General features: G+C 51.0%; 1 protein-coding gene across 1 annotated transcript; it reads right to left on the minus strand.

Moving 5' to 3' along the window:
- Positions 1-729: 729 nt before the first annotated feature.
- On the minus strand, positions 730-21,457 carry GRB2 (growth factor receptor bound protein 2). The gene is made up of 5 exons (XM_069872403.1): positions 21,253-21,457; positions 6,834-6,931; positions 4,655-4,777; positions 3,754-3,922; positions 730-2,936 (listed from the first exon to the last, which is right to left on the minus strand). Exons 1-5 carry the CDS (start codon positions 21,328-21,330, stop codon positions 2,751-2,753), a joined length of 654 nt encoding a protein of 217 aa, XP_069728504.1. The 5' UTR covers positions 21,331-21,457; the 3' UTR covers positions 730-2,750.
- Positions 21,458-23,449: the final 1,992 nt, after the last annotated feature.

The raw sequence follows: 23,449 nt of genomic DNA on the forward strand, positions 1-23,449 counted from the left end.
GGCCGCGCTCCCGCCCTGCGCCTGCGCGCGCGCCCATGTAGTCCCGGCCGCGGGGCCGCGCCCCTGCGCGTGTCCCTCCGCGCCTCAAGCCGCAGCGCAGCCCCTCCCCGCGCCGCCCCCTCCGCGCCCCGGCGCTCCAGTCCCTGCCCTCCCCGGGGGCGCTCCGGCCCCTCAGGGTCCCCCTGGCAGGGAGGGGCCGAGCCGGCACCCGGGACTGCGGCCTCGGGGCACATCGTGTGAAGAACATAATGAACGGTGCTTCTTACAAACCAGCCCGTTCTGAGCGGGAGCGCGGGCCGCGGAGGGGCCAGCGAGCAGCAGCTCCCGCCAGGCGACCCCCCCCCCCAGGGCCGGTCCCACCTCCCCGGGCAGCAGGAGCGGCCCCAGACCGCGGGGCTCCCGTCACCCAGGGCACCCAGCGCCATCCCGGCCCTTGCGAGGCCCCGGCAGGTTGGGAAAAGGGAAAACTCCATCCGTGCCACGCTCCCACTGCGCCGAGGGACGCGCGGCCTGCAGCCCTGGGAGCAACACGGCGGCCCCTTTGCCCCCTCCTCGCTCCTCCTGGCACCACGAGTGCCCAGGGAGCTGCTGCTCCGGGTTCAGCCGAGATCGGACCGCAGGCCGGAGCACACGGGACAGCTCTGCCCTCCCTCTGCCATCTGACATCCTGAGAACTGGGTGCATCGGCTCCGTTTTAGTCCGTTAACTGAAATAAGACAGATGCTCAAGTGAAGAATTCAATGTATATTTATTATTCACAGTTAATTACTATCTACCAAATGCTGCTGCAGAGTTAAAGGATTAAGTACATAGGCCTTTTTTATTTAAACACTGATTTTTTTTAATATATATACACACACAAGACATATGTCTGCAAGGCTGCATGATATACACCAATTCCAAAATAAGGAAACAATCAAATGGTCCAGGTGTCGAATGCCATAGATTCCTTTTCCAATCACTTTACAAAGAAGGAAGAAAGTGACAGCTAGCAAGGAGAGGGAGAAAGGAATTCTCTACAGGACAGCTCTCTCTGGCATCTGCTGGAAATCAAAGTGTAAGGCAGAGTCCATCTCAGGAGTAAATCGTTTGTAACGCTTAGTACAAAAAAGGCACCCTCCCACAAACCCTCGCCGAGCCGCGGCGGGGCGGGAGGAGATCTCCGCTGCCGTCTGGGATTCGCTGGGGTGAAGGGGTCCGGCCACACGGCCACCAAAAGGGATAAGAATGCAACTGAAGATTGGCACAGAGCGCGGTGCGGCACCACTGCCGCCCTCCCGCCCGACCCCGGCTCACAGCCACCACCAACGCCGTGGTGCGGGCACAGCAGCCACCACACCGCTGGTGCGAGCGAGAGCCGGGGAACCGACTGCTCAGCAACAGACCCGCCGCAGGGCAGCCGGGCACGGCGACGCCAACCCCGCTGCAAGAGCAACACGACTGCAACAGTCCCTGTGCGGGCCAGGAGACAGGCTGACCACATGCATCTCGCAGACACATTCACTAAGAGCAGAACGTTTGTTCAAGCACTATTTCTTGAGGTTTCTCTGCGTTATCAAGTTCGCCATCACAGGAATGTACATTTTACAGGACATCTCAGGGCTATTATTTCCCAAATTCCCTCCCGCATCCTCCCTCCCCAAAATATCCGTTCTCATTTTTCCTGGTCACAGTTTCCCCCTTTCTCTTCTTTTGAGGCTCCCGGTTGCAGCTCCACACCTCTGAGTGGCTGAAGCTGCACCGAACGCCGTGCTTTCGCTTTCCCTAGCACGAGGGAAGTTGAACAAAAGCACAAATCTTAAGATTAAAGCTCCACTTGTGTGCTGATTTTTCTGATGTATCCACTGATAAACCCCCCCCCCTCCTTTACATCCTTCCCCCAAAGTATTTATTTACACGTAGGCAGAAAAACCCCTCTGAAAAGCTCTGGACTGTCCTTTTAACTTAAAAAAAAAAAAAAAAAAAGAATAAAAAGAAAATAAGGGAAAGGCACTATGGAAAAACTGACAGAATGTGCTCAACCGTACACCTTTAAGGAAAATAAAAGAGCTGTCAGCACAGCACAAACAGATTCATTGTACGTTGGAGGTTCTCAAAGCAGCTCTGTGACCCAAAGGAAACAAAACAGAACAAAAAGACACAAAATTCTTCTCCCTTCCCCTACCTGGAAGCCGCTAAGCTTCAGCAGAAAGCGCCAAAGGAGAAGAGACAATATAAATTAGATGACCACCTCATCTTTCCCAGGCAAGAAGAGCTGAATGTTGAAGGCAAAAGCAGAGGCTGATGATTTCTGTTTGTTTTTTAAAGGCAGGACTGTGGATTTGGTTCTTCTCTCGAGTCCCTTCATGGCAAATGAAGACCGTTTGCAGAGAGAGAAAATACCAGCAGAGTTTCTCCCTTTTCCTTTACTGCATGGCTAGGACTTTATATGGCATTAAAACGTCATGCACTGATGGACAGAGGAGGGGAAACAAGAAGAGCGAACGAAAGGGGCAACCCAGGAGCAGCTGAGGAAATCGGTAATTCTCATTTTTTTTCTCTCTCTTTCTTTTTTAAGATAAGTTTTGGTGTGTAAGTTGAACTCTTTCCCCCCGCCCCCGAAGTTCCGTACTGAGTGAAGGAGGATCACCTCACAGGGAAGGTGATTCGGGCTTTACCGCCGTGTGACTGGGGGTCACGGGCTGCAGTTAGGCTCTGTATGGGTGTTTACTGCTTCTCTGGCTTCTTTAAATAATCTCTAATACTCCTCGCTAGTTGTTCCGGTTCACTGGGGTCACATAGTTGCGTGGAAACATGCCCGTCTGTCCGTGGCAGGCTCCCTTCCACCAGTTGGGGTCAGAGTTGTCAAGGACTTGGATAAAGTCTCCACGGCGGAAGCCCAGCTCTCCTTCCTCCTGGGGATCAAAGTCAAACAGGGCCTGAACGAACGTTGGTTGCTGAAAGGGGAAACAAACAGATACACAGTGAGACTCATCCACCCAGACACCAGCTCTCCCTGGCAGGAGCTTAACCTTCACCAGAGTTTAACACAAAACATTCTGGCTGTTTCGTCTCCCAGCTTCTGTAAGAAGGTGCTGGCATCGGGAAGCAGAGGACTTGGGTGTTTTCCTAGTGTTTCCCAGCTTTCTTCACCTCCTGCAAGCTGAACTCTACTGCGATACAAAGAGCTTTGCACTTATTCACCCTGGTTTCTGCCACTGACAGCATCGATGCTACTGATCCACCGCACAGACACACAGTTTCTCCTAAAACTGGATGTCAATGTTTTACATTTTCCTTAAAACTGTCCAGTACCAGGAAATTGTCATCATTTGCCTTGTCAGCAAATGCTTCCATTCTTACAGAAAATCTACCGGTTCATCTCAAATGAGGCTAGGAAGGTATCTGCACGCTCCCAATTCCTCACCCTCCGTTCATCTCTGACTCAACAGCTCAGAGCCAGGTGTCCGTTCAGGCCAACTGCAGCCGAGGGTGCCTGTGGCACTGGAGAGCAGCACGAGCTCCACGCCCCTTGTCCTCAAGCTGGAATGCTGCACAGAGGCAGAGGGATTTATCCAAAACTGAGAAAGGACCCAGCAACATGCAACGTAACGTTTGGATTGCCCTGGGAAATGGGACAGAGCTAAGAGCCAGAGAGACGCAGGCTGCTCTGCTGGCACTCTGCCGTGGGTTTGGGTTTACTCTAAGATGCAATTGTGGTCCAGACTGCGGTTGCAGAGTAAATATTGTGCTCTCCGAGGACACTGCCCTTACCTGTGGCACCTGCTCAATGTCCCGGAGAAATATCTGCTGGTTCCTGGAGACAGACGTGGATCTGTGATAATCTACCAGCTCGTTCAAAGAATTGAACTTCACCACCCAGAGGAAATACTTGCCAGCCCCATCTCTAAGCACCTTGAAGTGCTGCACATCATTTCCAAACCTGAGGGGAAGGAGTGAAGAACACAAAGCGTATCATTAATCACCAAGTACTCCTCTTCTGGGATGTCAGCACAGAGTTTGGAACAAAAAGGGTCCTTCAGGGCTGGGAGAGCCCTGCCGCAGAGAGCAGGACTGCCTCTTCCACAGCCAGCCTGCACTGAGGCAAGAGTCTGCCCTGCAAACCAACAGGATCTCTGTTCCTTGCACAAACAAAAGAAGATACCAAACGCTTGAATGGTGACGCTGCACGTGCAACACTGCAGCTTCAGCACTGTGGGAACAGCTCTCCCTGACATACGATGCATTCAGTTGAAGCTACTTTTCCAGCAATTTTACTCTGAATAAAAGGGAACTCCAAAGCCCAGCAGGCAACAAAGCACTGGGAAGCACACTACACAGACAGAAGACGGAGTAAGAGCTTGTGCTGCAGAGGGAGCGAAGGAGGATGGGAGAGATCACAGACACACTGGGCACTCAGTGGCCATGAGGAGGAGGAATGGGATCCACAAACCAGCGGATGGTGCCGCAGACGCTGCCACACCAGCCCTATGGGCTCATTACAAACCTGAGCATAGGTAGTTGCTCTATTACAGAGGGAATAAATGAGCGTCTGTGGAAGAAGAGGGACACTATAAGGCATCTGGAAGATTGTTCCCGCTTCTCAGCGCTGACAATCGCCTGTCCCTTACGAGCTGGCCAGATTCCCACGTGATTGCCACTGGCCATCACTTACTTGACAGAGAGGGAGAAGTCCCCGGGAGCGCTCTCACTCTCCCTGATGAGGAAGGCACCATCGTGTCTCTGTTTGCCCAACATCTCTTCAGCCTTCGCTCGGGGAATCTTTCCAAAAAACCACCTGTGGAGCGAGGAAAAGGAAACAACAAAGAAGGTTAAAAACATAATCCTTTCATGGAAGAGCCAGATGTAGCAATTCTCGCCAAGATGAGACGGTTCCTAACAGAAAGAGCTCCCTGCACTCCACTGAACCATGCAGATTTTCACAATGCTTCGTCCTGGTGATGAGGCAACCCTGAGCTGATAAGCAGGCGCTTGCAATAGCCCTGTTTCACCCAGTTTAGCAAAGCAGAGATGTGGCAAGAATGACATCCTCAAAATATAGGATTTCTTTTTAGAGGTGGAAAGAACCTGCTCAAGACATAATGTCTTATTTGCATGGTTTTGCACCCTGTTGTGTCTGCAGTTTAGCACAGAAATCATGGAGAGCCTGATGTACACAACTGCTTCCCAGCAGAGTCCTGCGGCATGCGGCCGTGGGAAGATGTGACTCCTTCAGCAGAGAGAATGAGCAGCTTCATCCAGCACCTGGTTATCCCTGCTACCCAGAGGCTGATCTTTCTGCCCTGAGCCCCAGAGCACTGTGGTTACAGACGGGGACCACGCATCAGAAAGCTCCGGCAGGGGCCCAGTGCTGAGTTGCCCACAGAGCCAGCGGGAGAAGCTCCCCCAAGGCCTCTCGACTCCACTGCGGGGCCGGGCAGGCCATCGGCTCCAGGAGAGGTGATGACATTATCTCCTTCTGCAGCCTGTTCCCTTGCTTTCTCCTCCCGTCAGGACAACCCAGCCACTTCCACACCAGCGGTCACATGAAACAGCTGCACCACCACACCAAGACTCCTGACAGCTCGCAGAAGACAAATCCGCAGGCTGGTCACCTCTGTGACACTGTGGGGAATGCACCCTGGGCAACCAAAGCATCAGTGCTGGCCAGCAGCCCCTGGTCACAGGACTCGCACCCACAGCTACGATTCTGCTTCCAGACTGATCCAAGATGAAAGGCAGGGTGGAGGTCACATGGTGTGGGAAAGCAGAACCATCTTCCTGAGCGAAAAGCACAGCTTCCAGTTCCAGATCAGACAGGCTAGCAGCACTGACCACAGCCCATACCATGCAGGTACTGACCTAGAGGAGAGCACTTCGTAACAAGAGCTCCACTCGAGTTCACTCGCTGTGGTGAAGGCTGTGGTGCAGCAAGAAGACAGGAGCTGCAGGACCCTCCCTGAAACACAGCTGTTCTAAGGGAGGCTGGAGCTTGTGCTCCTTCCTAAACACTTTCTCCCCTTTGAGTCTGTCCTCCAGAGCTTGCTGTTTTCTGATTTAGGTGCTGAAGGATCTCAAAGGTTGGAAGAAGCAGAGTTTAGTAAACACAGCAGAAAAACATGAACTGACACAAAGAAAATACACAGGCACAAAATGCTGCTGTTTTCACATACCAGATTCTTCATATCCAAGAGGAAATAGTTAAAGCAGTCACTCAAATACAGTTATCTGGAGCTGCAAATCGATGCACTATACTCGTGTGACAGCACAGAGCCCCCAAGGCCGGCCTGCTGTGCGAGGAAGGCACTGGAGGAGGGGAGTGCCGGAGGTCCTGTCAGTCCCCAGCAATACTGCGATTCCGTGCTCAGGATGTGACACCGACACTAATTCAGCTTCAAACACCCTCACGCTAATTCAGCTTCAAACACCCTTAGACATTTTTCTGGTGAGCTGTGAATACCACAGTTTTTGCTCTTATCTGCCTCGCTACGTAAAATAGAGGCTCATCACAGGAACGCAGCCGCTGTTTTTCCTGGGGCAGTGGTGATAACAACTCTCAGCTACAGCCTTCTGCTGGTTTGTTACCTGCTGTCCCCGAGGTCGGTCTGCCTGCCCCAACAGGAAAATGGCAGAGCAACCACCAGAAAGGCTTCCAGAATGTCTGGCTCTACGGCTGTGAATGAGTTACACCAAACGCTGCAGCCAGAGCTACAACTCAAGAGCTACCCTTTATCTGCCCGTGTGTTTTGGCAATCCTGGCAAGGTACATCCTGTGAAGTGTTCAGCAGAAAACCTCCCTCTGGCAGAGAGGATGCACAGAAGAGAGATCGAGGGAGCTGCCACCATCTACTTACGGATGTGGTTTCATCTCTATATAGTTCTTAGGAATAAAGCCATCTTTTCCATTGAGCTCTGCCTTGTACCAGTTCTGATCGCATTCTTCATTCAAAACCTGAAGGAAGCAAACACAAAATAAGCTTAGCACAAGTCAGCATTCAGCAAAACTGATGAAGAGGCTGGCTTATTCTTCCCAGTCTTCTTCAAAAGACTGCTCTAGTAAGAGGAACCCACAAAATGCATTACTGGCCATGCTGCTCCTCTGCATCTCAGAACTGTGGGGAATAAAAAGCGGGACAAATAATTTAAAACAGTCAGCAGATCCTAGTGCCAAAATCCCCTGCGTTAGTAAGAGTCACTGTACGCCCACAGGGACTGCTAACAACATCCCTGGACTGTGACGTGTGCCGAAGATTATGCTGGCTGTCATCACCAAACCATTCTGCCCCAGATCTGCAGGCTGAGAGGTTCCGATTCTTCACCACTTCTAATGATCGCTTTTTCCTGAATGCAGCTGACAAACGTGGTGCTTTCAGCATGAACGGGATCTCACCCACCTTTCCTGCACTTGCACTGTGTGCACACCAGATCCGTTAATGATTCCAGGCAACATCCGCATTAGAGGCTTTTACAACCCCCTGTGACAACACCAGCCCAGGCGCAGCTGCGGGTACAACCGGCACCTTCCGCTGGATTTGCCATACGAGTTACACCCAGGCTACACCGGACTGCAGGAACAGGGACTGTACGCAGAGCATTTCTGTGTTAATAAAGCCAGTTCAGCACACACAAACAGGGAAGGTAGATGAACAGACTTCTGTTGTTTTAAAGGGAGACTTTTCTGACTATAACGATGTTCCAAAACGAGCAAAGGATCAGAAGTCCCACGAGAAGGTGGGTGTGGAAACCACACACTGACACTCGCTCCAAAACCTGTGGTGCACAATATTCATTGATTTCTGTCACTGGCCCAGCACAATGTGCACGCCTGCTACCCTAACAGCAAGGAGTCTCTGGGGTAAAGCCGTCCTGTGGTCTGTAACTAAAGCCTTGCTGCAGCCTGAAACCACTCCTCCTCAAAAAGATTTCATTTGGTTTGGGAAGTGAACATCGCACAGAACCTGCCCCCCTGTAGAATTAATTGCCCCAAGAACACTCTTCCCCAGCACAGTATCAAAGATGTCACCGAACACAGTGCTGGTAGGGCCGGGTACTCCAAACCCTTTCCATTCCATCAGAGTGCAGCAAAGTACGTGCAGCCTGATCCCTCTCCAAGAGAAAAAAAACCAGAAAATTGCAGTCCACATGGAGATCCCCATATACTTGTGCTTGTGGTAGCAGGCAGTAAAAATTATCAGAAATGCCAATACCTGAATGTAAAGGATTTTAATTGGTTTTATCTTACTTTGAAGATATGCTAATGTGTTTGGGGGAGCCAAATCACAGGGGGCTGGGGCGCTCATTAATGCTTGGCCTGAAGCCAGTGAAAGCCACTGAATGCATTAAGCTTTGTGACTGGAAAAAAACAGCTGGATAGAAGGAGAACTGCCTACAAGGTACGCACAGCCTGTTCCAGGGACTTGTGCTGTATGACGAACCCTCTCCAGCGGCTTTCTCTGCTCGAAGGACTTTTCCCTACTCCTCACCTGGCCTGGTGGGTCTCCAGAGCCGGCTGTCCTTCCAGCATCATTTGAACTGGCTGTCACAGCTCCGCTCACACCTGGCAGGCGGCCACGCTATCCGTGCCCTGCGTTCACACCAGAGGAGTGTACATACGCATGGACCCTGTGAGCCCCCTGTGTTCCCTCTCCAGCTCCACCACAGGCAACGGAGCATATTGGTTTCTTTCCAAAGCTGCACATTCACCTCCACAGCACAGGTACCTACAAATCCACTTTCTGACAGTGTCTCAGCCCCCACTGGAGCCGCTTCCAGCACTCAGGCAGCACAGGCGACTCGTACCAAGCGCCCTGCATCCAGGACAGGTCTGTGGTCACAGGCACAAGGCCGGAGCTGCGGTGGCTATGATGAGTCTCTGCCCAAACTGTAAGTGTGCTCCCCATTCTGCTTGTGCGCAACAGAGCAAAGCCTGAGGGATTCACAAGAGCACTTTGCTAAGAGGACAAAAGGGAGCATTGTTCTTCCCTAGCAGCCCAAGGGGTGGTCTGAAGTCACTGAAGACCAGGACCAGCCCCTCCTATAACCAGCTGTGGCGTGCAGGATGTCAGCACGGAAACAGAAGACAAAATATCCTTCCTTAACCTCAGCCCCAAGCCACGCTGGGTTTGGAAGCACCGAGGAGCACAGCACTGTGTCAGTTTTGGGGTGCTGTGCATGCCAGTTTGCTCAGGTCCTAGTGGGGATGGGCGCTGCCTTGCACAGGAGTGGTTTCCTCATGGAGTTTTGGTTTAAAACATCACCAGATGAGCACGGTTTAATGGAGGTTTAAGCAGGGTCCCAGAAGAACCCTCAGTGAAGCACACAAACTGAGCTCTGAAGCCCAGGGAGCTCTGTGCCATCCTCCCCTCTTACTGAGGAAAGAAACCAGCCTTGGATTCTGAGTGAAAACCTGCTCTGTTTGGGAAAGGTTCACACTGCAAACCCATACCCCAAAATAACTCAAAATGCTATGTGCACATCTGTGCCCACAGAACAGGGTGCACGCTGCCTCGAGCATCAAAATAACCCCTCCATTTGGAGAGGCACAACTCTGAAAAGGCTGCTTTCACGTGGCAGTCAGAGCAAGGTCTCCTGGCTTCTATTCCTGTACTGCTGCTATAGCAGAGGCTGCGAATTCCGGGCTCCCTTGAAAGAGGGGCTGTTTCTAGCAATCCCTTCAAGTTTAGTAACACTGACACCAAGCACAAACCCCTCTGTTCTCATGCTCCAGACTGTCTCTCCAAATGCAATCAACTACAACTCGTCAGGCCTCTCACAAAGCCACAAGGCTGCTGTGTAAGAGCTCCCGGCACGAGCTCCGAGGGTCGAACATCACTCTCCCAGCAAATAACACAAAAAGCTATCGAGCATCGCAGCGAGAGTGCTGCGGAGCTGCTTTCAAGCTTAGCAGAGAAACGCTGCAGAATCACCAGCTGGCAGTTTGCCAGCACATCACAATCACACAGTCCTTGCTACGCAGCCTCTCCCACCGCGCCAGCTGGGTTACAAACCAGTGATGGTGGGGAGCTTCAAACAGAAACACCAGAAAGGTAATGAAGACCAGGTGATGGCAACACACGCTTGTCCTTCCAGCTGCAGTCGCCCTCTCCGAGTTCTACAGTCCAAATGACACCAGTCACACACAGCAAAAAGTGAGAAGTCCCATGGGAAAATACACACACGTGACAGTCCATAAACCAGAGCAGATTAATAGGTTGTGAATCCACTCTTCACCTGATTGCCATGAAGTTCCTACTTCTGTTCGCACGTGTCCTATTCTGTCCTACCCTCTCTTACACAGCCGGGCCTGACACGCAGCGGAAGGCTCTCCCTGCAGGCTGCAGCGCTACCACAGCCCTGCCGGTACATCTCAGTTCTGCTCTACTCCCCCTGAATTCACCCAGGTTTCCACAGTAATGTTTGGGGTATTTTCAGAGGAACTGATCACAGCTAGTTACTCCCCACCCTCGGCTTGAAAAATCACATGTTGTTAATGCCAGTACACGAAACTCAAACCTGCGAGCCAGAGGATGCCCAGTGAGTGTTAACTACAACATCCTCCCTGCGGCCACTGACCAATCAGCATTCAGTCACTTCTCATACATCTCTGATACTCTCAGACACACAAGCTTTCCCCAGAGCAGGCCCGGTGATTTGCATCTGAAAGCAGAGGAGGAAAAGCCCACACTCGGTTACCCTGAGTGGCTGCCCCAGGTGTCCCCACCGTCCAGCCCAGGCCCAGCCGCAGGGGCTGATCACTTCTGCCCTGTCCTGCCACCCCAAAATGGGGTTACGGACCGGTGGCCTCAGAACAGCGCCATCACCATCACCTTGAATCTTGTTCTCCCTGAATTCAAATGCATCTGTAACTCCCACCCATGCATTTTGGTCCCTGTCCTACAGGAGTGAAGTGTCTAAATCTCATTTTCAGATGAAAAATGAGAACTACTTTTAAAGTCCACATCGGATTTTATGAGTAACATCTGCGGAGCGGCAGCAGGAAGGATCCGAGCTCTGGGAAGGATCCGAGAGCTCCTCCAACAACAACTGCCAGTCCATGCAACAAAGCTGTGTTTCCTACTGCCCTCAGGATGGAACAGCAGCGCATCGGCACCTTGGGGAAAACAATGTTTAGCCTGGGCCGTACAAATTACCAGGCACACTGATGGAGAACCAAATGAGATAAAAGCTTGTGGGACACAAGACATGGATCTTTATTAAAGCAGACTTCATAGATCAGCAAAATGGAGAAGGCTAACTGGTGGTAATGGGACCAGAAAACAGAACTTGAAATACTGCAGGAAACCCCTCTGTTCTCAGGGCTCTGCCAGTCTTCCAGGCCTACTGCAGCTGCCTTAAAACAACAGCTACCACAAACCAAAGCCTCACCTCATCAGTGTGTGGTTTCCACAACTCCTTTTGCTTGAATTTTATGCAGGAGTTATGGGTCTGTTTTACAGAAACAGCCCTCAGCTCTGACGAGCTGCAATCTCTTCCCTGCTTTGTCAAGGCTGAAGCTCAGGGGAGGAAACAGAGAAGTTGTGCATTTGCTAGAGTAAGGGCTCACTGCGTTGGTCTGAACACTCCTCCTCTCACACGACAGTTGATGTGACTCACACCAACAGTCTCCCTTCAGCCCTTTGCAGCTCCTGACAGAGTTCATGCAGGGGCAGTGCCACAGCACCAGCCCTTACCTCACCGTCCATTCCCCTTCCTCCTCCGCTATCCGATGGAACAGGCGTGCTAGCACCAAGCCAGCTCATGCGATTCTTTATTCTTTGCAATTTCCTATCTCTCATTTGAAAAACAAATAAAACACTGTTATCTAAAAATATATTAAAGCATTGCCAGCAACTTGGCACTCGAAGCACAACAGCCATCACCACCCAGTGTGAACGCACAATGGGAGCAGCGCTTCTGGTATGGCAAATTTTTAGGGAGCTCTTGAAAACAGCCAGAAAAATAACTCAAGTTACAAAAAGGAAGGGCTGCTCTTTAATCCTGAGAGAAGGCTGCTCTCCCATCACCAGCCTCAGCCAAACGCACAGCCCCAGGGCAGTGGTGAGGACCACTGGTTGGCCGCAGCAGCTCTCCCCAGCTCAGGGTCCACTGGTCCAGCTCCCACGCAAAGCTGTTCTCCCCACACACAGCTACTTCAAACCAAATAAAAAACAAACTTGGCTAAAACCAAAACTGCAATCACCCCCCAAATCAACCCTTCTCCACCGCTGGCTCTCCCCTGGCCAGTTCCCAGCTCAGCTCTCCCAGTGTCTGCGCTGGCACAGTAACCCACACTGAGACCCTGTCTGTACAGCGAAGCATCTCCCCACGGCAGCGACTCCACAGGCGCCGGCAGTGAGAGAGCAAAGCTTCTCCCAGTCCTTCCTTCCCTTCAGCCGCCCATTCTTATCCCTGCGCTCCTGTCCCAACCCTGTGCCAGGTCCAGGGTTAGACACATCAACCAAGACTGAGCAAGGGGAACTAAAAACCCCATAAGCTGTGAGGAGTCTGTTTTTATCAACTCGCTCAATGGCAGTGGAGCTCGCTCGCTGTCAGCCGCGCACAGGGACCGACAGCCAGAGAAGCAGCTCAGGTGGTCCCTGTGCTATAGAACGAGGCCTGGTTAAGAGTCCCACACTCCATGTACTCCAGGCAGCAGCTTCAGGGCTGTCCCTCTCCTCTCAGCAAACGTGGCTGTAAGGACGCAGCGTCACCCTAAAAGGGCCAGCTCAGCCTAAAAAGTGTCAGGACAAGCACTGAAGAGGAACTCGCTCCCTTCAGGCCCAACGCTGTTTGACGTACCAACACATCATTTCCCCTTCCTTTCCAATCTGCTCCCCTGTGCTCAAACGTCACTTCAGGATGGGAACTGGCAAACACAATACTCAAAGCTGGCCAGCGGAACAGCCAGAGCAACGCTCAAATGCTTTGGAAAGTGTTCTTGCAGGACCAAAGCTCAAAGCCATCAGCATAATGCAATGAAGTCCCAAACACCCTATGAATCCATGTGAACAGGAGTTCCAATAAAACTCAAACCTCTTACAGACTGAGAAATACATTTGCTGTTTAACCCCACCGCCAGCAGCAGCCACTTTGCTTCCCTTCTGTGTGCCACCTGCAGACAGACCCAGTGACACCGAGTTCATAACCAGGAGGGACAGAGCCTCCTCCAAAGCTGCAGACAAAGACTTCTTGTGGTCCTCAAAATCCACCCCACCTCTGCATCAGCTCCTCACTAACATCACCAGCCCAGGGCAGAAGAGTCCCCTGCACCACAGACTGGGAGGTTAACCCTTCGCAGCCAGTTCCAGCTGCCCCCGAGTACCAGCGGGGAAGTTGTGCTGTGGATATGGAGAAGCGAGGGAATCCTGTGCTCCAGTTCAGTCCTTTCCTCACTTAAGGCACAGAGCTACATGTTGTCCAGCACCTCGCATTAACTTCCGCGCACCTGGACCGAGATCAGGACACGCTCCATTACGTTTTATATTTTTGCATGCCAAACATTGGGACAAAACTTGAGAAAATCCCATTTCTCTTCAGAAAAAACTATAAAACACAAATGTGACCCATCATGAACTGAGGATCTCCAGGTCCTTATTTTGGACTCCCCCAAGTGCTAAAATGTAAATGGAACTCTTCAAGAACCGTGCCCTGTTTGGTGTCACACCTACAGGGTGAATTTCACCCTCTGTACCTCATTGTTGGAGAGGTCTCTTCCGACAAAACCAAACCCTCCAACAACTAAGTGCATTACTCTCACTGAGAAACCCTGAGAGCTGGATCACTCCAGGATGATATAGACATTTAACCCCCTTTACAGAACCCCCTTGCCTCCACTCCCTTTGCACTAAATCGTTATGGTAACTTGAGGAAAGGGTTAAACCCAAGGCATTTACAGATCCAGAGCCCAAGTGTAATGAGATCAGAATAATAAGATTACCACAATCTGCCTCACACACACAGCCAGGATCAGCCCTAATCTCCTCATTCTGGGACAGATGGAAAACCATGAAATCAGAGATAACAGAGGTCAATTCCTCAGAACTGGCAGCTTCTCAAGGTTCTACATAGCTGCAAGTCAATATTTTGCTAGATTTGTACTTATTTAACCAATTCTGATATATCATTGGGAGGGAGAATCAGTCATCTCCAAACCCAGACAATATAAACAACAAGAGATACATCAGTGTAATTTCGATATGCTGCAGAACACTAAAAACTGACTTAGAGACCCACTGACAGCAAGTCCAGCCAGACCCACTGCCAGATGCTTTAACTGGAAACACAGTAAAGAGCCAAGGAGCTGACAAACGCAGCTCTCCAACCTGCCCACCACTGGAGCACTTCTGCATTTATACTCTAAGATCGGAGACAACGAAACCCACCATTTTACCCGCATCATCGCACCTCAGCAAAGGCTTAAGCACCCTGACACAAATGCCCAGAACAGTGAACCCACTCAGCTTCTGACAAACCACAGGTTCGTTACAGGCAGGAGAGAGGCAGCAGTGCAAAATGTATTTTAAGAAACAAGGGCAGAAGCAAAGGCAAGGAGGAAGTAGAAGCCGCTTCTGCTTCCTCCACTCCAGTGGTCAGAAGCCAGCCTGAACGGCCAGCCCACGCTTCATTGCTTCCAGGGTGAAGGATTCACCCTGACAAAGTGTTCTTCAAGGGCCTGCAAAGCACCACAGAAACAGAAAGTGGAGCTGTGGAGTATGTGCAGAGCAGGTTTTCATGATACCACCTCACCAAGGTGCGTCTGTCAAGCTCACGTTCAGCCCACCAAGATTCCAGTGCTGTCTCAAAGCAAGGCTGGGAAAAACAACATTTTAAATGTCAAGTTTCACCTGTAAAAGTTTTTAATTATACTCGCCTGCATTAGAGCTGCCTCCTCCACCTCCTGCTCCTCCTTTTCCTCCTGCATCTGTTCTTTGCCTTTCCCAGCTGCAGAACACACTCAGAGCCGTTGTCTGTCTTCCCCTGATTCCCAGCAAAGAATCTAGGAGTTCTTGAATAGTTGTGCCTCAGCTGTTTTAACAATTAGAGCACGAGACCTGACCCACACAGGAGCTCTGGAAAAACCTCTTCAGGAGGAGTGGCAGCTTTTCCAGAGGAACTGGTGGAAGGTGCACGAGGTGCACGCTGCTGCAGCTTAAAATCCTTCCTGGCATTCAGCAATAAATGCACCTCAACCTGGGACTTCAGCACAGCTCTCTCCCAGCACAGCATCCTCTACTGCTGACAGCAGAAAGCAAATCCAGATTAAATGGTTACAACATCACTGTCATGTTTATGCTGAAGAAGCACAGATAACACAAGAATACTCAACATTTGACAGCACATAAGGATTTACAATGGGAACATCTCAAGCTCTGCAGAAGTTACATGGTTTAAAATGTGCCTGTTTCTCACAAAGCAGAGGTCTGACTCGCTGAGACCACAGCTCTTCTGCACCAGCAGAGCTGCCATGGTGAGTGGAACCTGCTGGCTCACACACCACTCACGGAGAATTCCCCCCTTCCTCCCAAGGGAAACAGTTTTGCATAACAGCACTTTTTCCCCTCTGCATGTAAAGCTGTGGGCTTTCAGTACGAGTCTGAGCAAGCAGGAGTCCGAGCAAGCAGGAGGTTGGCTTCGTGCAGGGAGCATGAATTCCAGAGACAAATCATTTAAATAAGAGGTTTTAGGGACTAATAGTGTAATTGCAGCTCAGACCAACGGGAAGCAGCCGCTTTCTGCTCTCCACAGGAGGTCTGGCTGCAGCGGAGCCAACGCAGCTCACAGCGGAGCGCACATGCTGACACGGATGCAGGCAAAGCAGCTGAGTTCAGCAGGTACAGACAGGATAAAGCTCCTCTTTCAAGTATTCTCTTTCTATGTTTTATTTATAAAGGTCAGTAACGTTTGAACATCGCAATTGGAAATTAATTACTCTGCAAAGGCTGATGATCCGACTTCCCAGACAGAAGTAGCTGTCCTGGCTTCTGCCTCACCCCAGCCACCACATCACCCGCCCTCCGAGGATTAAACCACAGCTGATTTGAGGGATCTTCAATAACGGGACTGCCCGCTTTCCCAGCCTCAAACAACTGGAGACAAAGGGATCCAAGGGCAGGCACAGAAACTCAAGTGAGCAATCACTCCTTCATCGGGAATAAAGATGTTTAGGCTCTTCAAGACATTTCAGACATGTTTAAAATGGGCTTTTATTTAGCATTTACGGAAAAGCGCTCCTGTAGGTAAAGAGAGAAATATGTGCCGAGGAAAAGTATGAACACAATCATCTAAAACGCAAATTTCGGGTGCCTCTAGTAACTAATCAGGAAGCATTGCAGAGTAGCATCTGGGCTCCAGGGATATAATGAATAACCTAAAAATATTTGTGATGAGCAGTTTCAGAGGCTGTCAGTTCGCTCTCTACTCTGTCAGAGCTCAGCTGTGCAACCCCACGTGTTCAGCACATGTCACCATGAAAACCACATTCTGGAGTTTGCTAAACCCATTCTCCCTCGAGCTGTCAGATGGTGGCACCCACAGTGTGAGTGACGCGGGTACGAGCGTGGGCTCTGCCGCAGACAGGCTGCTGCCCAGCCGCTGCTCTGCCCCACGCAAGCACCTGCTCCTACCTGGTGTCACCTGAGCACTGCGAAGCTGCAGGCAGGAGTTGCTCAGGAGCAGGGCTTTAAATACCCGCCGTGGGGCACCCGCGGCCTGGGAGCAGCAGTGCTGCTGCTCCTTCCGCAGGTACGGATACTCAAGGGAGAAAAACAGCTTTACACAGCATTCCCCGTGCTGCAGATAATAACAATAACAACAATATCACAGACAGTATTCTCCCACCTTATTGTCTCTCCCCAGGGCCAAAGCACTTAAACCCCATGCTTTTATTTCCTCATGTGCATTCTCATCCCTGGTGTTTGCTCCGCTTGGGAGATAACGTTAACTGCCACTGCAGAGCCAGCAACAGGAATGGAAGAGCAAGAACTGCTGGGGGATAGAGCTGCGGATAAGAGCCTGTGTGGGCAGAACACAAGTCGCCTCCTCACCTGTGTTTTGCATTTAATGGAATTGTCAGAGAAAGCTGGGAACAGCAGGGATTGCTGCTCCCCAGCACAGACACCACGGCCCAACAGTCAGCGCAGGTGAGGCCAGAGAGGGGCGAGGAGAGCAGAGACCGCGCTCCCTTAGTTATTACGCTCCTCTCTCTCTTCAAAACCATTTAACTGCATCCACACACAGAAACATGGGTTTCATGCGGGAACTGAAAATGCTATCTCAGCACCGACTGTTTGCAAACACTCAGTCCTCTTCAAGGCTGACAAAGACAAGTCCAGCGGACACCAGCCACGGGAACCGAACCTGCAGTGACTGCCAAGTGTACGATCAGAGCAGGAGAAAACCCTCGACTGCTGAACACAACTATCAAAGGACCAAAATCCCATCAGGGAATTCTTTCTTTCAGCACACAGGAAAGCTGGTCCGTGTGTCACGCAGAAGTGAAACCCCAGCACTAGAGATGGTGGCCCTCTGTCTAAAACACCCTCTGAATAATTTCACTCAAAAATAATCTGTAAGTGCCCTGAATTAATTCTGCTGAACAGGGAACAGGAACTTCAGTTCTTCAGAAGATCCCTTTCCAGCTATGCCCCAACCCTATGTCAGGAGGAGGAGAAAGAGGAACTGCAGCAGTGGTCAGCAGCTCTTGTAAAAAGCACAGCTCTAGCATGCAAGGCGTTCATTAAGGTTTACTGCTTCTGCATTAAACACGCAGAAATGGTGATCAGAGCACCGTGGTATGAACCACACTTCAGACTGGGTGTAGGAGGAATGGAGGAATGAAATGATGACGAGATGAGAGAGAATGGTGATTTTTCTTCTCTCTTCCCACCCAGCTCCTGACAAACCCCCAGCGAGGATCAGCACGCTTCGGGTCTGGAGAGCTGCCAGTTAGCACAAAGGTCACCAAACTCAGAGCGTGCCAGAAATGCAACAGCTTGAGGGACGTAAAACCTGGATAACAAATATAGACAGGGACCGAAGTTCACTGCTCCCAACTTCAGTAAAGTGAAAAGACTGAAAAAGCATCATGACAATGGCTGCCTATTCAAAGTGAAAACCAACCAATCAACATCTCAAGTAGGAAATCCTCAGTTTCCTTTTTTACCTTGTGTAAGTGAGAGAAGAGGCTACCTCCACCCCCCCAGTAAGACGCCAGGCACCAACAGGCTTCCATGAAGCAGCCACCAGGACATCAGAAGAACAGCAATCTTGAGCTGCAGCACTGTACTGCCATCAGGAGACACAGAAGGAAGAGCAACTTTTCCTTTCTCTGGAAAAGGCTCAGCAAGGAGCGTTTAGTGTATTTTAAATGCAGGTCAGGGACCCAGTGTACGTCCGGAGCTGCAAAACCCACAGAGACAGCTTTTGCCAGGTAATGCCCAAAAAGGAAAGGCCAAGCACTTTTCCTCCTCGCTCAGCTGCTTTACAATCGCGAGCCAAAGGTCAGCGATCCCCACTCATTCTTGGAAAGCAGCCACAAGATTACTAACCAGCAGCTCTACGGCTACAGCTCAGATGCTCTTCCATCACATCAAAAATACAAGGGCCTGCAGCAGGAACGGCACCGTGACATCACCAGCAAGCAATCCACGGGAATCAGAGGGGACGGACTGTGCGCCTCCCCACAACGTGAAACAGGAGCTTCTAAGGAGTGGGAACTGAAGCACTACAGACTGGGTTCTTTCCTCAGTGTGGCTGAGGTGCAACATTTCCCCGAGAAACAACTTTGTGTCACTACCAACCTATCTGACTTTCCCGAGGGTGTCAGGATGGTGTCTAACCCCTAGATTAAAGGAGTCTCCCTGAATGCCAGGCTACCCGTGCGCCTCAGCAAGGCAGAGATGAGAGCGGAGTGAGCAGGTACGTTCCACACAGCACAGGTTTATTTCTCTTCCCAGTTCACTGACGGGCAGCAGGACTGACCAGGTCAGCAACAGCAATGGCATGAGGCACACGAACGGGACAGCCTGTGACTTGCCAGCCAGGAGCAAAGTGCTAATAAACCAGAGCTGAAAAGCCTGGCAGAAATTAACTTCCACAACCTGAAACACATCTGAAGTGAACCAGACTTTCATATTGACAAAGCGCCACAGACGTCTGTCAGTTGAAGTGAACTGTAACAGTTCTGATGGCTTTTGGCTTCTGTCTGAAATGTGGCAGCTGCAGACAGCAAATCTTGCCACACTGCACGCAACCCGCCCCAACTACATGTCAAAGGATTCCCAAAACTCTTGGCATTTCTGCTAACTCTAGTGATAATCTCAAGCAATTTACCATTTCCATGACTCAATTTACTCATCTGTGAGGTAAATATGTAAAATTTGGAAGCATTTTCAAAACATGACCTACAAGGAAACACAGTTTGCGGCCCTGTCCATCAGTGTGTTGAGTAAGTGTTCAGCCTTGGTGTTGTTCAGAGCAGTAAAATCCTTCTGTGTTGTAGGAAAACACAAGGATTACAGTAGTGTAGCGGCATATGTACCACCACATTTCTATCTTTGGGACAAAATTCCTCTCTGTGGGATGACTTCAAGCAGCCAGGACTCAGGAACATCTCACTATCATCCATCGTGTGTCCAAAGTAGTTTCAGCACAGATTAAACTTTGAAAAGACTAAAACCAGTTTTTTTCCCTTAATTCTTTGAGAAAAAGTATTTTTTAAATGAACGCAAATTTTACCAGACATTTTTCATGTGCTCCAGCAAATTTCTGTACCAAGCTAGGAAAATAATTAAGAATAGCCTTTAAAATAAACTGCATTTCATTATACTTCATTTTTCCTTCCCGCTCAGCATTTTCCACAAGCTGACCTCAGCTGTGCTCTGCTTCCAACACACGACAGCACTGGAGGCAGCCAGCAGTAACCCAAACCAGAAGAACCCAGCGCAGGTTAAGAACAATAAATTAAAGTTTTTCACAGGAGATTTCTGAAGTTCTGACAGTCTGCAATGGTTAAAACCAACAAAAGGCAACATTCTGGTAATGGACATGGACACCGGAATCGAGGGCTATAGGTCCAACAGGAATCGTCAGGCCACAGGGCCCAGGGAGGGGTACGATACAGACAGATCCCACGGTTTTTAAAGTCAGTCATCTCAAAGCAGGATGCATTTCTGCAACCTTTATTACAAAACCACAGTTATGCTATTGAAGCATCAGCTAGAAAACCGCTTCTTAAGTTTACACAGAGGTTGTTATTTCCTATCTTGTCTTAAAGCAATAGCCAGAACCCAGCCCTTCTCTGGCAAAGAATTGGAGCAGATGAGTAACCACGGCGAGGGCTGCAGGACTCTGCATACACAGAGTTACAGCCTTGCAGCTGCAGGACAGGCACCTCTCAGAACAGTTTTGACTCAGAGCACCTTAGAAAGAAGCAGCCTAGGGTATTTTAATACCAAATACATCACACTCTGAACATAAAGCCCATCCGAAATGTTCATGGAGAAATACCGACTCTGAATGAAGCTCCACTAATACAATGCAATATGGCTCTTGTTGCTTGGAAGCAACAAAGCCCAGAGTCGTGCTTCGCCAACGCCAAATCCCCATGGCCTTTTATGCTCTACCCCCCAGTAAAACTTTGTGCTTTTTCTCCCCGTCCATTTTTTTTTAAGCAAAGTTTTAGAAATTCAAGTATTTGTCAAATTCCTTGCATAGAGCCAAGGTGACGCCTAAAGCGCCTTTGATGTACTGAAAGAACTACAGACCCAAACTCCTCTGATGTGCTCCACATCCCCTTACAGCCGCATAGACCCATTTGGTATTCAGCCACGAGCCTATCACTCGAGCACTAACATTTCATAGCCTGATTATCTACTGAGAAATAATCTAATCTCTGCTCTTGGCTATGGGAATCCTCGGCAGAAGGCAAAGGGAAGGAATGCCAAAGCGATCTTGAGTCCTCTGGGGGCTTTCCTCTCACAGGAGGGAATTCAGTGCAGATTTTCTCTTGTGCTGATGACGATTTGCTATCGCGTTTACAACTAAGGTGCCAAATATCCCGGGTTGGGGAGGAATGAGAGCGGTGGGATGGGCGGTGAAGACAAAACCGAAGCAGCCTCTCTTGCTTTTAGCGGCTGCGGTGGGGATTGAGGAGGTGCTGGGGCTGCATGGTACAAGGAGACGGATGTGGAAGGGCCTCTGGGACCGGGGCCTGGGAGGGAAGGAGGGGAGCGGGGCCTGGGAGGGAAGGAGGGGAGCGGCCCTGCCCGTGCTTACCTTGAGGATGTCTCCGCGCTTGAAGCTGAGCTCGTCGTCCGCCGTGGCTTTGAAATCGTACTTGGCGATGGCTTCCATGCTGTGCTGCGCGCAGGCCGCGCTCCCGCGGGGCGGAGGGCTCCGAGGCGCGGCCCCGCGGCCTCACATGCAGCAGCGCGGGGGGAACGATCCGCCCTGAGGAAGGAGGAAGAGGCGCGACATCAGGGGGAGCGCGAGACACCGGGGCCGCGCCCAGGGAGGGAGGGGGCGTGGCCTCTGCAAACAGCGACCAATGGGAGCGCGAGGGGGCGTGGCCTAAGCACACCGCGGCCAATGGGAGTGCGAGGGGGCGGGGCCTCGGCTGCCTCGTAGCCAATGGGCGCGCGGGGGCGGGTCCCCGCCCCCGCGCGCCCATTGGCTACGAGGCAGCCGAGGCCCCGCCCCCGCGCTCCCATTGGCCGCGGGGCTCTGGCGGCTCCGAGAAGATCAGAAAGAGCGTGGCCAGCAGGTCAGTTGTGGGCCCCTCAGCACAAGAAGGAGGTTGAGGCTCTGGAGCGAGTCCAGAGAAGAGCGACGAAGCTGGGGAAGGGGCTGGAGAACAAGTCTGAGGGCCCTGGGGGTGTTTAGCCTGGAGAAGAGGAGGCTGAGGGGAGACCTCATTGCTCTCTACAACTCCCTGAAAGGAGGTTGTGGAGAGGAGGGAGCTGGGCTCTTCTCCCAAGTGATGAGAGGGAACGGCCTCAAGCTCCACCAGGGGAGGTTTAGGCTGAACATTAGGAAAAAAAAATTCACGGAAAGGGTCACTGGGCACTGGCAGAGGCTGCCCAGGAAGGGGGTTGAGTCACCTTCCCTGGAGGGGTTTAAGGGATGGGTGGACAAGGCACTGAGGGACACTCCTATTTGATAGGAATGGTTGGACTCGATGACCCAGTGGGTCTTTTCCAACCTGGTGATTCTATGATTCATCTAAGCTACCTTCTGCTGATTCTAAAATACTTGTTTTAACTCTTGGGGCTGATCAAAAAGTACCTGTCTCTGATGCCAGCCTTCCACACCGGCACGCTCAAGCAAACAGGAGCAGCAACTTTCCCTCACTGGGAACATTTTCCCCTTGCCAGCCTCTATCGTGCCCGGCTCACCTTCTCAACCTCCTCACCTGGCCTCCTTAGGGTTTTCACCTAATGGCAGTTGCTATTTTCTGCTGTTATGGCAATATTGAGGGGTAACATGAATGACTGTGTGTGAAGCAATGGAAAATGCAAACACTTGCTCGAGCGTACTGTCTACACGTCTACGCACTTCCTGGTACACATCACCAGTTTCTGTTCCTCCTTGAAGGATCAATATTACTGGTAGCAGCGTTCATGCTGCACGATGCTTCGCCTGAAGGCACGAACCATTGCATGGGCAAGGAAATGCCATCAGCAAGCAGAACTCTGCTGGAAAACCCCGAGTTCCAAACCGAGGCACGGAACCACAAGCTGCACGATGTAAAGAACACGTTATAGGCTCCAGACACCCGTAAAGGAAGAAACCACTGCCAAGCGGTAAGCGTTCCGCTCTTCAGGGGACACAAGCACCACTCCCTGGACCCACATTATCGCCCACATTTGTTTCAACTGAAGGAGTTAATACACACGTTCTTAGAGAAACTGATGCAGCACCTCCAAGAACGAAGCAGGCATTTCCCCAAGCTGAGCAGCAGCACAATGTTGGGAAACGTTCCAGTGCAATTTAAGATGAAAGAGATTCAGGAGGCAATTTTCTTTCTACGTGCACTCGCGTTGCCACCAGCACGGTATTCTCTGTCAGCACACGGGGAGGGGTGTCTCCAGGTAACGCACGCACAGCGGCTCGGTGAGAACAGAACTCTAACCACCGGGACCCTGGGCAAAGGCACGGCTGAAGTTTGGGCAGGGAAGTTACTGGTGAATTAGGGAAAAGCTTTGAAAATATTAAGCTGGGATACTTACCCAGCAAATGTCAGACAATGTGAGAGCAATTGCCTTAAAGTCGCTTAGAAAGCATCTGCTGTTCACTAACCTTACTAAATAAGCTCTTACAGACTGTCAGCCACAGAATTGTTGAAATACAAACAGACCAGAAGCACAAGGGAAGAAACGAGCTGCTGGGGATGTGTCTGTGCTGGGCTCTGCCTGCTGAGAGCACAACCGCTGGCGTTTGCTTTAGGCACAGGGCAGTGACACTGCACACACTG

This window comes from Phaenicophaeus curvirostris, chromosome 19 (genome assembly GCF_032191515.1).
Source record: "Phaenicophaeus curvirostris isolate KB17595 chromosome 19, BPBGC_Pcur_1.0, whole genome shotgun sequence".
Classification (NCBI taxonomy): domain Eukaryota; kingdom Metazoa; phylum Chordata; class Aves; order Cuculiformes; family Cuculidae; genus Phaenicophaeus; species Phaenicophaeus curvirostris.